Source organism: Gymnogyps californianus, chromosome 4 (assembly GCF_018139145.2).
Source record: "Gymnogyps californianus isolate 813 chromosome 4, ASM1813914v2, whole genome shotgun sequence".
Taxonomy (NCBI): domain Eukaryota; kingdom Metazoa; phylum Chordata; class Aves; order Accipitriformes; family Cathartidae; genus Gymnogyps; species Gymnogyps californianus.
Genome location: NC_059474.1, coordinates 59,495,203 through 59,508,997, shown reverse-complemented (window position 1 = coordinate 59,508,997; position 13,795 = coordinate 59,495,203). Strand labels below are relative to the sequence as shown.

The 13,795-nt window shown below is 39.7% G+C and overlaps 1 protein-coding gene across 1 annotated transcript in view; it reads right to left on the bottom strand.

Annotated features, from left to right (window-relative positions):
• The window catches only part of EGF (epidermal growth factor), a 62,544-nt gene that overhangs the window by 31,335 nt on the left and 17,414 nt on the right, over positions 1-13,795 (bottom strand). The window contains exons 5-10 of the mRNA XM_050895945.1: positions 13,127-13,357; positions 10,743-10,945; positions 5,895-6,020; positions 4,770-4,892; positions 2,121-2,243; positions 784-909 (exon numbers count right to left, since the gene is read on the bottom strand). Of these exons, the coding sequence (XP_050751902.1) occupies positions 784-909; positions 2,121-2,243; positions 4,770-4,892; positions 5,895-6,020; positions 10,743-10,945; positions 13,127-13,357 (932 nt within the window). The remainder of the gene's footprint in view (positions 1-783; positions 910-2,120; positions 2,244-4,769; positions 4,893-5,894; positions 6,021-10,742; positions 10,946-13,126; positions 13,358-13,795) is intronic.

Genomic DNA, 13,795 nt, shown 5'->3' with positions numbered 1-13,795 from the left:
TGCCCAAGATCAGCCTCAAAATTTGTGATAAAGGCAGTCACTAGCCCCGCTGCACTTCATACTGAGTGACTTAGCCTCAAGACAATCTTCCCTCTGCATTTCACAGCATCACCACAAATGCCAGAACACTTGACTTTTGCACATGAGAAGCCTTTCACAGTAAAAGCAAGAAACATGCTGTCCTCCAAAAAATAAAGCTTTTCCTTTATTCCTGAAACAAATCACAAACTTCTCCTTCCTCCTCTCTCTCATGCAATTGCTTATACCTTGCTGCTCACCAGGGTCTGCCCTTTTCTCAGAAGAAACAGAAGGGTCTGGAATCCAAACATGCACATCAAATACCTGGGCTTCCTGGAGCCCGTGGGGGAGAAATACCCTTGTAGGGAAGGTCCTTCAACAGACTGTTCTCTGCCCTGTTCTCCAAATGTAGACACCTCAACCCCAATTCTGTAACACCGGGCAGGAACTACACCCACTCTAATATGAAGGCACAAAAACCTGAATGCTGCAGATAGACCTCCGCAGTACAGGAGCCCAGAGTGAGATGCAGAAGTTAGATAATAGACTGAATCTTCTGTGAGGGAGACTGAACCATATACTGGTGCTTGTTCTGGTATATTTCCACAATAGGTTATTTTTCCAAAAAACTAATACTTCCCAAGTGTCACAAAGTAACCTAAAACCAGTACATAAATGAATCCCAGTTATGCAATCCACTTTAAAGGACTCTAAAATGTTTTTGCTTTTATTGGCAGAAATATACAGGCATACCAAGATACCGACCTATAGCAGTGCAGTGCTTTCTGTCTCGCTGAAGCTTGTATCCAGGATAACAAGCACACTCCCAGGAGGACGGGCTTAAAGAAGAACATATCTGACTACAGCCACCATTATCTGGAGATGTACAACCTTAAACAGAGCATTTGAAAAATTTAACTTTGCCATTCCAAGAAAAAAAATACAACAAAATCAGAGGTATGAGCAAGAGAACGATTCACTCTGCTTAGGATTTCTACAGTGCAAAGCATCTCAGTGACTGATAGATTTACTGAAAGGCCTTCTGCTGAAAGCAGAAGTCTAGTGAAGTGAAAGCAAATTAGTGGTAACTTCTTCCAGAGTTTTTCCTGAAAATTCACAACATGGGACAGGGGAGTGGGGGGGTGAGATATATGAAGAGGGCTTCCATGTGTTCATTATTTCAGAGAACTCTTTCTCCCATGCAAATCTCATCACATCTACAAGAGTAACAAATTTTATCAGACTTTGCACTCCATGCAAAGAAACAGCAAGTTAATGCCATTCTCTCCACAGAAGTTAACTAGGCTAGGATGGTGAATTGATACTTTCTAACAAACCAAGATTTCACACAAAAAGAAACTATTCTTTCTTCTTGGGGCTGTACAATGGTTATAGCCGCAATGCCAACCTGAGCTTATTCAGTGGAGTGTCCCTAGCAAAACAGCAACACTGACTGAATCTATGTATACAGTATAGTCCACAATATGTAAGGGATGTAAAACGGGAAGGGGATTTTTCAAGGTGTAAGTCTGGCGTTAATGGAGCTATCTTGATCCCTAAGACTGAAAAGATACAGTTGAAAAGCTACAGTCGCCTGAATTTGGAAAGCTTGCTGGAATGGGGAATGACAGATTAGTAGGTGTAGCAGCTTCAAATATTCTGACTGCAAAAATTCCATTTGTGGGTAATCAGATGAAATTGCTGTAAGTTAGAGTGACTCTGAACCTGGGTTGCATGACGTCAATAAAGTAATCTTCAGGTTTCACCCAAGCCCTAATTTTGTCCCTATATTTCCCCTCAAATACAAATTTTACATGTCTCCTGTAACAAACATCTGGGAGATGCCTTGATCTGTGCTGACAACAAAAGAATTTGGCCTGCAAACATTGGATGTTGCTGCTAAGAAATATGTATTAAAAAAATGAAGATGAATATTGCTCATCTCAGCACTCAAACCGCCTGACATTCCATTGCCTCCTGTCTTGTACAATCATTTACAGCTGTGCAAAATAAGTGTAAAATGCCTTCATTCACTTCTGGCTCTCAGTGCCAAGAATAAACAGAGTTTGGCAGTCACTACAGCTAGAAAAAATGTTACTTACCCGTGCATGCTTTGCCATCCATTTTGAGTACAGATCCTTCAGGACAAAAGCAAACAGGCCCTTTAGATGTTTGAAGGCAACCATGGCTACATTCGGTGTCATTACTTGTACAGGAAATTAGCTCTACAGTAATTTAAAGAGGAAAAAAAATCTTAAACGATGATAAAAATTTTTACTAAGCCCTTCAAAAGAGATGTTAACACTTTCTTAAATAGCAAAAGAAAAAGAAAAAAAGAAAGAAAAAAGAAAAAAATAAAAGTGTGATGTTGAGAGTACAACACTACTGTGGTCTTTCTGGGGTTTGTTTCTGTTTTTTCCAAAATTTTTTTCCCCCACCCTCTCCTAATTATAGCAAAGGAGAACACCAAAATTGCTGGGTCCTGAAGCCATTATACTGATCAGCTTTAAATTTTCCAAAATTGTATGAAGACATGTTATCAAAATAGAAATAATTTAGAAAACTTTCTTTTTTACATTTCATCAAAAATAGATCAGGTTTTGAAAACTACAAAGAAGTTATACTGAAAGAATAAGTATAAAACACAAAGAGAACAAGGAAAAACTACTTTCCTACAACTCCAAGGGTAACAGAGCTAGAATCAATGAAAACAGGAGATAAACCTTCCAGAAATAAAGCTATGTTCCTTAGTGGCAATTTTTGCAGCTGTAGGGGCAAAACCATCTGAGGACCTGGCAATAGCTTTCCTTTACTTTCCATTATAATTGTTGGAGTGCCAACAGTTTTTTGAGTATTTGTTTAATGCAATTTCACAGGATATGCTCCTTCCACCTTCTGTATTGCAGTGCTGCATCTCTTTATGCCAATTCTAGTGCCATATGACAACACCCGCTGGAAGACTGGAACTAATGCAAGTTTCCCACAGCTGCTTCTTTGAATCAGCTGCATATACTGGCTTAAATGGTGCATAGCTGTTGCAAATATTGCTTCTCCAGGGCAACTGCACTCTGGACTGGATTAATCTAACCCCTTAAGCACAGTGAAGAGGGCCAAGAAACTGATCTCGTGTTTGTTTCTGACCAGAGCTTGTGGCTTTAGATGAAGAGCTTCGTAAAGGACTTGGAGGACAAAGCATCAAAATGTCTGGTCAGCATGTGGACTTCTCACCTTGCATCTCTCTCTCTTTCTCTCTCTCTCAAGTTGCGTAGTTGGTGACATATCTGCCTTGTGCTGCAGTAGTTAAGGAGTTATACTGTCCATGCTGCATCCCTAGCCTGTGTTAGAAAAACATTATTTTCTATCTAATTTGAGCCACTCAAAATGTAGGCATATAGTTCAAGCTAGTCATCCAGAGTAGGACTGAGTTGCACAGTGTCTCAGTGTTGTTTTGGACACAAAAGGATATCCCACCTCCCAACAGCCTCTGGCTGCAGGTTTCCCATAGGTCTTCTGTCACATCTGGCTGCCTTCTGCAGCTATCACACACACCCTGGACCCCCACGTTTGGGTCACTGCATCCTGCTCTTGGCTCCCTCTTAACAGAGAGGGAGAAGTGACTCTTGGAGGTCTAAAATAGATAGACTGACTGCTAGAATCTGTTAGACTCTATGGCTACATTTACTCTCTAATAGTGATATTTAATCTACCCTAGGTCCTGATCCTGCCATGATCCAGACTGAACTTATTGGTGTGCACTGGCACTTCTACTTGGAGCATACCCCAATGTTTTATTTCCATGGAAACAAGGTAGAAGTACCTTTGTCTATGCCTAAGTTTCACTTCATTATGAAACAGAAAAGTGACTAGGAATATCCCAAGACCTCAAAACTTGGATGCATTTCACATTTTATATTCTAGACTTACTTTGGAAAGGCTTAATTCATTTGTAGGCTGAATATACACAGTGCTGCATAAAGGGAGACAAAAAACCTTCACCTCTGACTCTTACTGTGACTAAAATATGGTCCTTGAAGCTTACTGACAGACAGGTCTTTGTTTTTTCCCTCCATTTCTCTGTGTTCTGTGCATTTAGTTTATTCACATTTATCCAGCTTCAGAGAGCTTCCTGCTTTACATACCTATGTTATATGGGTAAGTTCTCTCAGGCATACTTCTTATACACAATTTAATTGATAAAAGAAAAAAAAGACCCACAGGTGCAGCAAATCCCCAGAATAAACAACTTTATGAGTACTTTTGTGTGTCTTATTTGTTATAAACAGATGCACATGCATTTAATTTCATTAATGCCATGCACATTAGCAATGCTATCAACCGTGATCTGAAGAGAAAAAAGATGACGCTGTAAGCTGCTCATTCAGAGACTGTGCAAATTCTTATGCAGGATAGCCAGAATGAGCCAAATTCAGAGACCACATTTAAAAAGATATAACTGCTTATCCACCTGGAATGTGTCACAGAGCCTAATCTGAGCAAAGAGGTCTCTCTGGAGACCGGACTCTTTTTTTTTTTTGCTCCTGAAGAGGCTCACACTTGATTACTCACGTGTAACTTACACTTCTTTAAACATGACATCTGAATTTGGTTCACTCAGTTTAAGCTGATCCTACTTACATAATAAGGGATTGGAAGCGAGCAATGCAACACACAAAACTTTCAGCGGTTCCAGTGTTAAATGAGGACTCTCTCCAATACGATACTCAAAGCATTTATGTATTACTGCTACTTACCATGACATGTTTTCCTATCAGGCAGCAGAACAAAACCTTTCGGGCAGGTGCAGTAATAGGAACCAGGGATGTTCACACAGCCCAAAGTACAGCCATGATTCCAGAAGCCACATTCATTGATATCTGCCAAAAGAAGCACTTGCTGTGTCAGAATAACGTCATCAACCAGTGTCAGGGAATTAAATTGATGAAAGAAACTAACAGTCTTCAAGAAGTACCTTTTTTTGTGGTTCATTTTACAAAAATGTGTTGGTCCTAATAAATGATAAAAAAGCAAGTTTGCAGACCTTATTCAAGTAAGCTTTACAAACCTTCTAGCAAAACCTACTCAGGCTGCATTTGTCCAGCATAGGTGCCTAGAGGACTTTCAAAAGTACACCTTCCCATACAGATTCCAGTGCCTGTTAAATCCCGTGTGTACCCAAAAAATTTACATTAGACACTTTCTTCAGACAAAAATTTTTTTAAAAAATTTAGCTCCAACATGACTTAAGCAAAATTCTCAAAACACCGAAGTGGTTTAGAAGTTGAAATTCAGAAAGCAATCCTGGTGAATTTCCTGAGAACTGGATGGCTGCTGCTCAGGCAGGTCTGTAAATCCTGTAAGCTCGGAATTTTGATACCTTTATGTCTTTTCAAATCTGGTCGTGTAGTGAAAAAGATGCTTCTAAAAGTGATATGTTAACTATTATTAATAGCAATGTTAGATTTTTATTAAAACAATCCAGATTAAAACATTTAGAAGCATGTTAAGAATTTGTGTCTTTTTTGAAAGTGGGATTTAAGACAGCCATCTTGTTGCAGGATTTTTCAATGTTTCACCTTTGGTGATATATCTGTTTTAATTTTTATTTAAAAATAAACCCATAAGCATGTCTACTTATCTGAAGCTCCTTTAACTACCCAGGCTAAGACCAAAATTTCTTAAAAGAATAGCACTTGTGACACTTTCATAGTTCTCCTTTTAGACTATTTCAGAACCTGGAAGAACACAAAACTGAAATGGCACAACTGCAATTTTTAAGACCTCAGAGTGTTTTTTCATACTCAAGATATGAGTAAAGTAAAAGAACAGAAGAATTTTTTCATCTGATGACTAAAGCTGATGGGAGATTCATGTATTACCTTCACAAAACTGTTTATTTCGACTTAAAATAAAGCCACTAGAACATTTACACCGATGAGTCCTTGAATCTGGCCTGCAGATTCTTCTTCTGCACTTTTCTTTGTTCAAATCACAGGTTCCTTTTTCTGGAAGAACAAATATAGTGTAAATGTAATGGAGTTCTTACCATATCAACCTTCAAGGAGAAACTATTTTGAGCAAAGATGCTCAGTGATGTGTCCTTCTCAACAGCCACTTGCTCAACCAGAGGAACTTCTTATTAATTATTAATAGAATTAATATTTTAATTATTAACTAATTAACTTATTAATAGAAAATAGCTTCTGTTATTTTCTACTGGTAAATTGAGGCCAAAAAGTCACTATAAAACCAAAAGTACGTGGAAGACTAAGAGTAGGTCTGTGCAAATGATCATTTCTAGCTCCGTGTCAGCACAAGCAGATCTAGAGAGAGCCTGAAGTAGGGGATGGTTTGGTTTGGGTGCATACCTACAGTCACTACAAAAGGGAAAACCCTGTGTAGAAGGGCTCATATGCCACCAGTCCTGCACAGTATTATATGTTACCGGGCTCTGTAAAACACTCAGAAAGAAGAGAGCGACAGAGAGAGAGCACACACAGAAAAAGAGAGAGGAGAGAGATAAAAAGAGAGGGAAAGCATACGAAGACTGAAAATTATTAGCACAAAGCAGTGCTCAAGTCTCACATTATTTAACAAAAAAATAGCTGGACAGATCATAATAACCATACGTTTCATTTGAACAAAAAGTATTAGCACAGCCTAGAGAATCTTTGTACTGGAGTGGATCCTGGTTTCCGACTATGAGAAATACAAGTGTGACAAATCTTGAACTCATATTTAAAACTCAGAATGTTCCTGATGTCCAACAAGATATGCTTGAAGTTTCTTCAAAGGAAGCAGAAAAAAGTACCCAACAGATCCCCAGAAGCCTTCCTACTTCTCCTGCTTCACAGAAAAAGGCAAACAGCTATTCAGGCATCCTTTTTCATGGGAACGATTTGCAGAGCCTCCTGTCTGTGCTCAGCTATCCCTTAGAGCTGGTGCTTTCGCAGATATGCAACACTCACGGTTTTATTTTTGTCTCCCAAACTATTATTTTTGTTTTAATCTCCCTAATCTTCTTCTGGGGTTGCTTGCCCCTTTCCCAAGCTAAGAATAGCTGAACTGCTGCTACTGAATACTGTGGGTATGCAGCCACCCACACACAACGCTGTCTTTGCCCTGTGCTGTCTGTGTAACACATAAGAAATCATGGGCTCATACAGGCAAAGAAATGTGTACGTGAACAATTTTCTTGTGCTATTTCCAATTCACCCTCTAAATTCCAAGAGATGGAAAGCAGCATAATACTTAAGTTTGACATTTAGTCTTCTGCTAGCCACAACAGAGAAAACGCTGGCCTTTTGGTGGAATGACAGATCACATCTATAAAAGACTGAAATAATTTCCCAGACAGACACTTCAGCTTGGGTGAAATCATCAACATTGCACTTATTTGCGTCAAACTGATTAATTCTTCTCTAACAAAAGTTGTATCACTAAATGAGAAAGGATAACTGGATGACTAGATGGATATTATCTATGTTATTAAGCATGTTAGCTTTTGAGAGACTTGAATTTTACACAGTTTTAGTTGAGCCTCTCTTTTTGTAGAACTAGTTTTGAATTGGACCGTTAATCTTTGTCCCTCCTGCAACTGAATCAGGAACATACAGTAGTGGAGTGTCTAATCTTCAAATACAGAACTCATTAGAATGAGAAAAGTGCAAGTACCTGCAAACACAAACCAATACAAAACAGAAACAAGACCACATTCAAGGCTGCATCTTATGCTTATCACTGGTGCTGGTTTTTTGCCCCTTGCTTGTACCATTATTGGTCTAATGAGACCTAAGACACCTGGGAATTACAGGAGAAGTAACAGAAGCAATAATTTTGCCATCTGGGCAATCTCAAGAAGGTATTCTTTTTTAACTGAATAATTATTAGCACTCGATATTGCCAAATCAATATGTAAAAAAAAAAATAAAAAATCACATTTCAAAACTTAAAGTGAATGGTGACTAAATTATGAATCACAAAGTTTTTAAGGTAATCTTTTCTGGAAGAACAACCTTTATGAACCATACTTTCTAGTTTGTTTGGTTTTTGTGGTTTTTTTCCCCTCCCATCACCTCTCTTATATGGAAATGGGTGTTCTCAGATAATAGCCTGATGCTGGTATCTTACACTGGAAAGAAACACAACATAATTCCTCCAAAAAAATATCCTGAGTCTACTGAATATCATTAATCTGTCAGAGAAGATACTTTAAAAAATTCCAGAGGCAGTCTTTGAGATTTTAAGGTAATTAAGATATTTTATGAGCCATTAATAAAAGTGTGAAGAACATTCCAGCAGGCACTTATAAATACACATACTGTCATCAAATCGAGGGTTAGCTGTCAAAGAGAGTTGAGGTAAATTAGAGGCCATCTTCCAGATACTGCAGTACTAAAGTTGTCGTGTGGGGTTATAGCAAACCCGTAGCTGAATTAATGCTCTTCTCTGTACTTATTGGCCCTGACCAATCCGGGAAAGTCTTTTGAAAGAGAAAGGGAAGAGGGGACATGAGGAATTTAAGTAGTAAAGTAAATAATCCAAATTCCAGTAAAAAAATCAAATCATGTCAGTTGAGCACTTCTCGTCAGTTCCCTTTTCATCTGAAGGAACTCACTTGCTATCTGCTTTAAAGAGGGCCTGATAATTCACAGCTGACACTACGTTGCAACATACACTTTCTTAGCTTGTACAGAGCATCCAATTAGTCTAGGCATGCTTTTATCTCCAGGTTTCTCTGTTTTAAGATCAGCTATAAATCTCATTTTTACTCCAGGCTCATTAGTCCTCCTTTCATCCCATGTCTTGCACTGGATAAGTCAAGCAACATACATGCAAAGTCCAAAAGGTTCATCTGGATTCAGCCTGTTAAGCTTCTTTCTGCTCCATCACTTCCCAGACATTTTTACAAGGAGGTATTTGGAATGAAAAAAAAGGCCTACCGCTGACAGGACTTACTGTCATGCAAAAATTTACTAAACATGTTGGAAATATAAGGGTATATACTGCAAGGCATATAAAAACACTGGTAGTTTATTTATTAATAAGGGTGGGGAAACCCTCTTTCCAGTGGAAAGAGAAACACCAGAAAGCAGCATGTTCTGGTGGAAGAAGTGGCGTTAATCTTCTGAGAGAAGAATAAAAGCTAAGTGCCCATAGTCAATTAAATTATGCTACACACTCTTGTGGAGATGACATAAGTAACACAACCAATAGCCCCTGAGGTTCAAGAGACCACTATCATGAGCTACCTTTCTTGGTCATTGTTTCTTCCTCTCCATCTTCATGCGTATGCAGACACGGTGACAGACACCCACGGAGGCCTCATGAGACCTTCCAAATCTCATTGTAACAACCCTGAGATGTGTGGACATGCCACTGTCTGCACCACAGACGTATCCTTCCCTAGTTACTCTGTGTGAGAGCACCACACATGTCAGTTGAAAAAAGTGCTTTCATTTGCCAGGATGACTGTTTTCCTCAAAGGAAGCACAGAACAGGTATTGTCTCTGAATGGAGGCTCCCTGTGTTTACAAGTATAAGCTTGATTTCCAAGAACACTTTCTATTCTGCATCTCAACAGCTCTTTGCACTGCAAACAAAGCATTTGAAGGGGAAAGTTCCCTTGAAGATTTTGATTTTCCCACTCAGATCAGGCTTCAGGAAGGAGAGACAGCATGGTACCATATAAAGCTGTTGGTTGGCATGAAGAAAGACAAAGCCTATTTTATAGTAGAGATTTAGAAATGGTTCAAGAGAGATATTTACAGTTTCATTTTTGCTCATACAAACAAACACTACTTTCTCCTCATGTCTTTATACCACCTATACCTCTGGGAACCCATGGCCATCTTCCCTTGGGAGTTCTGCAGCCATTGCTCGACACACAAATGCCTCTATGTTTTTTGCTCAGTTGTTTGTATCCAAGCAAAACTGGTGACAAGAGCTATTCCATTAAAGCAAGAATACTCTATGTTTGCTTTCCAGAGATCAGAGAACAAGACATTATTTCCCCTGGACACCCCCCACTTCCTACTGCCTCAGTGGGAATCCTCGAGGAGGGTGAGCTATCCGTAGTCAACTGCCTTCATTTTCTGATCCACAGTGAAAGGCAATGACATAACCACCTCATACTGTAGGCTGCAACTGATATCAATTAAAGAGACCCAAGGCTCTTATTTCATAGTTATTATGTCAACTTCAAGCCTGTCTAAAACAGGCTGACTCTTAATCCAGCCATTTCACAGCAAAGCTGAGACATCCACAGTATCACTTGTAGGACACATTATGCACTTAAAATCCTTTAGTGCCATAGTAATCAGAGGTGTTTAGATGCACACTAGAATAAAACTTCCAGGAGGGAGCAGACATTTGATGAAGATAATCTACATGGAGGATTAAAAAGCTGTATGCTTTGTGCATTTAGCAGGAAAGTATAAAAACATCTTTGTGTAAACAAAGGGAGGAGAAGGAGAAAATCACATTTATCTGCATGTGTATTCAGATTAATGAAACGAGCAGTTCATGCTCAGCACACTTCCAGCCTGATACTCCAGCTGGAGTTACACACACCAAGTGGAACTGTGGATCACTGAAGTTAAAGGAAACTTTTTCATTGACTTCACTGAGGCCTGGAATTTTGCCGAAGAAAACTACTACTGTGAAAAATCAGACTGTATGACATTATTATTCTTACACATACAACTGTATCATTACAGTTTACTTACCGAAATCCTGAGAATCTGTTCTTGCACCTGGCTGTTTAAATGGATGTACCACTTTTATCTCCACTGGTGGAAAAAATGATGGCTTCAGGCTAATTGTGACTACAACTTTTCCAGTATACTTGTTGGCTCTCCATATCATACCAGATTTCAACTCTGAATAGTACAGGTGCTCAGCGAAGAGAGACATACCAAGCAATTGATGTCTACAACAAAGAGAAGGTAACACAAAGTAACACATTACTTGATCCCTATATATTTACTCACTTATACATTTTCTGAGCATCTAGTTCAGTCAAGTTGTCCTGGTTTCAGCTGGAATAAAGTTAATTTTCTTCCTAGTAGCTGGTATAGTGCTGTGTTTCAGATTTAGGATGAGAATAATGTTGATAACACACTGATCTTTTAGTTGTTGCTAAGCAGTGTTTATGCTAAGTCAAGAACTTTTCAGCTTCTCATACTGCCCTGCCAGAGGAGGCTGGGAGTGCACAAGAAGCTGGGAGGGGACACAGCGAGGACAGCTGACCCAAATGAGCCAAAGGGATATTCCATACTATATGACATCATGTCCAGTATATAAACTGGGGGGAGTGGGCCAGGGGGCGCTGTGGCTCGGGGAATGGCTGGGCATGGGTCAGCGAGTGGTCAGCAATTGTATTGTGCATCACTTGTTTTGTACATTCTGTTATTATTAGTATTAGTATTATTATTATTATTTTCCCTTCCTTTTCTGTCCTAGTAAACTGTCTTTATCTCAACCCACGAGTTTTACTTTTTTCTGATTCTCTCCCCCATCCCACTGTGGGGGGAGTGAGCAAGCGGCTACGTGGTGCTTAATTGCCGGCTGGGGTTAAACCACGACACAAGTTCACTGTAAATAACCTTTCTTTGTATTCTTATACATATCTTATATTGTCTTATACATATGAGAATCAGATGAGGTCCCAGAGACATTCCCAAATAATCCAGCACCCAGAATCCTGCAGATTTGCAAGAAATAGATGCAAAATGGATAACCTGCATTTCTCACAGGTTATATGAGCTGTTGTTCAGGACTGATTCAATTGACAGAGAAAGCCTACGTGTCACCCTGCTTCTGGAGAACCCAGCAACTAAAACGCACACTTGCTTTGTTGAAGGATGTAGGCCACATAAGTTCGCCCATTTCCCAATTTCCAGTGCCTGCTCTGACGCTTCTGATTGTCCCAGGAAATCAGGATGGAGATGGAGGGGTAGGAGTAGGGCGTTTCTAAAATCCATCTTACTGCTTCTCCTATCGCAGGAATTTAGTTTCCATTCACTGGTCAGTTATAGTAGCCAGCAGGAACCACAAAAGGGCCCAGAGTTTTAAATGAGAGGGAAAGCAGAAAAAATACATAAAGAGGGATTTTTGGCCTCCACTTTCTGGTACACATTCCAGGTGGAAAAAGGAGAATCCATATCATCCAGGCTCAAAGGGAAAGTGTTGATGCCCTAGTGAACACCAGCCAACTTGAGGGAGAAAGGGCAAAAGGGTAAGGGAAAATCCAACGTGACAGCTGGCAATGTAGGGAGAAACCAGCTTTGTGTTTGTCATATGCAAATGGTGTGCTGCATATTTAAATCAGCAGGCCAGCAAAACCATGTATTTTTCTCATTTTGCAGTTGGCAATCCCTATTACGCATATGCTGATCCAGCCATATTGACAGAAACTGCAGTGATATAGGGTAACCTTTTCCTGAGCACCTCACTGAAAACATGCCCACCATGGAGCATCTGTACCTCTACAAAGCATGAAGGCCAAATATTAAAGGCACCCAAAAGCACATGGGTCTAACAGCCCCCTCAGCCATGCTTAGCCCCGGCACCGGGGAGCAGAGGGGAACAAGTCTGTTGCATAGGGCAGTTTTCACCACATCTGCGGATGCTTGCTGGAGAGCCTGAGCACAGGCCTGAGCCTCCCCGCCCAGCAGCTAAGGAGGACAACAGGTTTAGAGGAGGATAGGAAAGACCTGATCTAGCTCAGTCTCTTGAATACAGCTCAGACACCTGAGCTCACCCACTGTGACCTTGGACAAATCATTTAATCTCTGCTTTTGGCTTCTCTATCTGCAGAAAAAGGTCACTAATAAACACTCAGAGAGGATTTCTAAGGATTAAGTAGTTGTTATTTGCTAAAAGCTTGGAAGATGGAGAGTACTGAGTGGCAGTATTATCCTTACAACAGTGACTTTTTTCCATTTTCCTATCAGTAGTTTTAGATTTATAGTTACAGGCCATTTGCACTACACTTTATACTCCTTATTGTGTTATGAACTGATAAAATGAAAGGGAGAATGAGGAAGAGAGCTTAACTTCATCCCCGGGAAATGAGTGTTTTATTTCTGACCAGCTGAGGAAAACTTACCGGACAGAATTTTTGAGCAAACGAGCAGCTCCGCCATCATAGTCACATGATCCAATATGGGAAATCTCTTTCCCATGGTCATGTTGGATCCAGTAGAGCCTTGTGTCAACCAAATCTAGTGAGACAGCCTTTATTTTTTCTGTGGTTCTTAAAACATTTCTCACATCACTTCCACTGAGAGACACTCGGTGTATGCTGGAAACTGTACCATCTGAAGACCAAAATAATAGCCTGCAGGCAAGAGAGGCATGTTTTGGAAGAAAAAAAAACAACAAACCCCACATTTGCAAGATCACATCACTGATACACACTCCTTGTTTAGTTGCTCCTGTATACAGAATTTTTCAGTCTTACCACAGTGCTTTCAGAACCAAAACTAATAATAAAGCAAGAGACTTCCTTAATACATATCTATTTCAGGAAAGCCCCATATACATTTCCCCTTAACATAGCTCTATTAAGAATGGAAATGCTTTTTGACAACAAGGTGTTGTCTGTTTAACAGAAGCAATGCTACCACTAAAGTTTTGTTACAGTTCTTTTCTTATTTTAATACATATGTTTCTATCAGAGACTGTATGACTCTGTTCAGGAAGCAAGGAGATACCAGAAATTTCTCTCATGTAGGTCAAGCACGAATCAGCCCAGCTTAACCACGAAGCACTATTG